General features: G+C 47.6%; 1 protein-coding gene across 3 annotated transcripts in view; it reads right to left on the bottom strand.

Annotated features, from left to right (window-relative positions):
• MECOM (MDS1 and EVI1 complex locus) overlaps positions 1 to 562 on the bottom strand; it is a 640,330-nt gene extending 639,768 nt beyond the window's left edge. For all 3 annotated transcript variants that reach the window (XM_011994345.1, XM_011994346.1, XM_011994348.1), the window contains exon 1: positions 127 to 562. In XM_011994345.1, coding sequence (XP_011849735.1) covers positions 127 to 163 — 37 coding nt within the window. In that variant the 5' untranslated portion in view covers positions 164 to 562. The remainder of the gene's footprint in view (positions 1 to 126) is intronic.
• Positions 563 to 2,087: the final 1,525 nt, after the last annotated feature.

Raw genomic sequence — 2,087 nt, 5'->3', positions numbered from 1 at the left:
CGCCTGCCCTCCACCCGGGGCCCCGGCGCAAGAGGCAGCCCGCGCTCCCTCCCGGAGCGCTAGAGACAGATATGCAAGATGGCAGAGGAGGGGGAAAAGCCAATAGAAAAGGGATATTGCACCTACTTGTGGCCAGTTTCCTTGCCCTGCCTTTGGATCTCATGCTGTGCCCAGTCCTGCAGCCGCTGGTGTGTGGTTGGGGCTTTTTTTTCTTGGATCCTTTCCTTCTTTTGCTCTCCCTCTCGCTCCCTCCCTCTCTCCTCTCTCTCTCTCTCTCTCTCTCTCTCTCTCTCTCTCTCTCCTGTTTCTCTCTCTCTCTCTCTCCTGTTTCTCTCTCTGTGTCTCTCTCTCTTCCACACAGTCACTCTCTGTCTTTTCTTCTTTCACTCTCTCTCCCTCCCTCTCTCCCTTTCTCTCAATCCACACTCGCTATCTCTCCAGCATTGTCAGTTTGGACACCTTCGCACATGCGCGCTAGACGCCCCTCCAACATCTCAGCGCCGCCAAAAAAAGTTTGGAGCGATTTATCACTTTGATTTGGAGATCTTGTCAGATGGCAATCGCCGAGGAGGCGGAGAAAGGGAGCCGCGGGGAGGGCGGCGGGGGGCGGGGAGCCAACGCAGGGAGCCAGAGGGGAGCAGACACCTCGCCCAAAAAAAGGGGAGGGGGGAATTGAAAAGGCTTGGGCAGAGGATTGATTCCGTGTTAGAATCACCAATAAGCTTGTATCATGATTATTGTTATTGTTTTTCCCACCATAAATTGCAGACATTTTTCTATACCATCTATAAGGAAAGCAAGAAGCGAGGGGGGGGAAAAAAACTTTTAAAACATTTTTTAAAAACCCTTCTGTTAAAGAACTAGAAGGGCTGGACCCTCGGCTAATAATCCAGGAGAAAGTGAGAATCATCCTGAACTTGAGAAATCTACTGCTGCTGCTGCTGCTACTGCTACTGAAGCTATTGCGGCTTCCGCTTTCAGGGTTGTAAGCAGAATAAATAACTGGTTTTTTCCTCGATTTTAGCTGTAATACCAATGCTTGCTGCCGTCCTTGGGACATTTCAGTATTATTTCCCTACCAACTAGTAATGATCACCCTTGATTCCCGGGTCCGGGCCAGCGCGGGCATTTGACATCCAAGACCTCCTGCTTTCCCAAAGGTCGGCTGTCACCTTCCGGCCTCCCCCACCGCTGCCCCGGTCGCCTCCCGATGCAGCTCAGCCTGCCTGCCATTTTCACTCACTCGCTTAAACCTACAACCTCGTGGTCAAAAGAAAGAAGAATAGGGGGGGAAATCACACACTCTTAAAAAAACACATTGTTGAAATTTCCTTTAATTACAGGATTTACCAATGAAGTGCCACTCAGAAATGGGAATTCCTATAGGGGCTAGCTGTGTACAAGGTATGAATCAATCCCAACTAGGTATAGATTTTCTTTTGGTACAACCTTCTTGCATTAAACAGTTTTGTTCAATATCTTCCATGTGCTATTTATGTCCCCATTAATATCTGTTGCAAATCCTGCCAGACACCATAAAAGAAAATTACAATCTTTTCAGTCTCGGTGCTGCAACAATACACCCTTGATGTTCAAGTTAAAGGAAAAGAAAAGCAGGTCCTGGGCATGAGTTTGGCAGAGACTGTGGAGGGGAAGGGGAATCACTGAGAATGCCTGGTTGTACCTGTTGGTATTTATTATCAAATCTAGGACTGCGGGTATGAGAGAGCAAATAGCAAGGTTCAACCCCAAAGGGTATCAATGGCCTGCAAATCTCTTTATTCCAGAGAATCAAAGTTCAAAGAATTTGTCTTTGTTAAGGATGCTTACCATTTTCCTTTCTCCAGAGCTGTGTAATTCTGTGGGCATTTGACTGTAAGATAGAGGTCCCTGGAGAACCAAGCTACAGGTCTCAAGGGAGACAGATGTATAAGGTTGAAATGTGAGGAAGGGAAGTAGGAAGATAGAGGAGGGAATTACTCAGAACAGGAGTAAAACAACTTCCAAAAAAGAAGGCTCTAGTGCCCACACACGTGGGCACAAGAGAACTCTATCATCCACCCTGAATTAAAGAGGCACCTGGGTTT

This window comes from Mandrillus leucophaeus, unplaced genomic scaffold (assembly GCF_000951045.1).
Source record: "Mandrillus leucophaeus isolate KB7577 unplaced genomic scaffold, Mleu.le_1.0 Scaffold452, whole genome shotgun sequence".
NCBI classification, from domain to species: Eukaryota; Metazoa; Chordata; class Mammalia; order Primates; family Cercopithecidae; genus Mandrillus; species Mandrillus leucophaeus.
The sequence above is the reverse complement of the archived record's forward strand: the minus strand, read 5'-3'. Positions and strand labels throughout refer to the sequence as shown.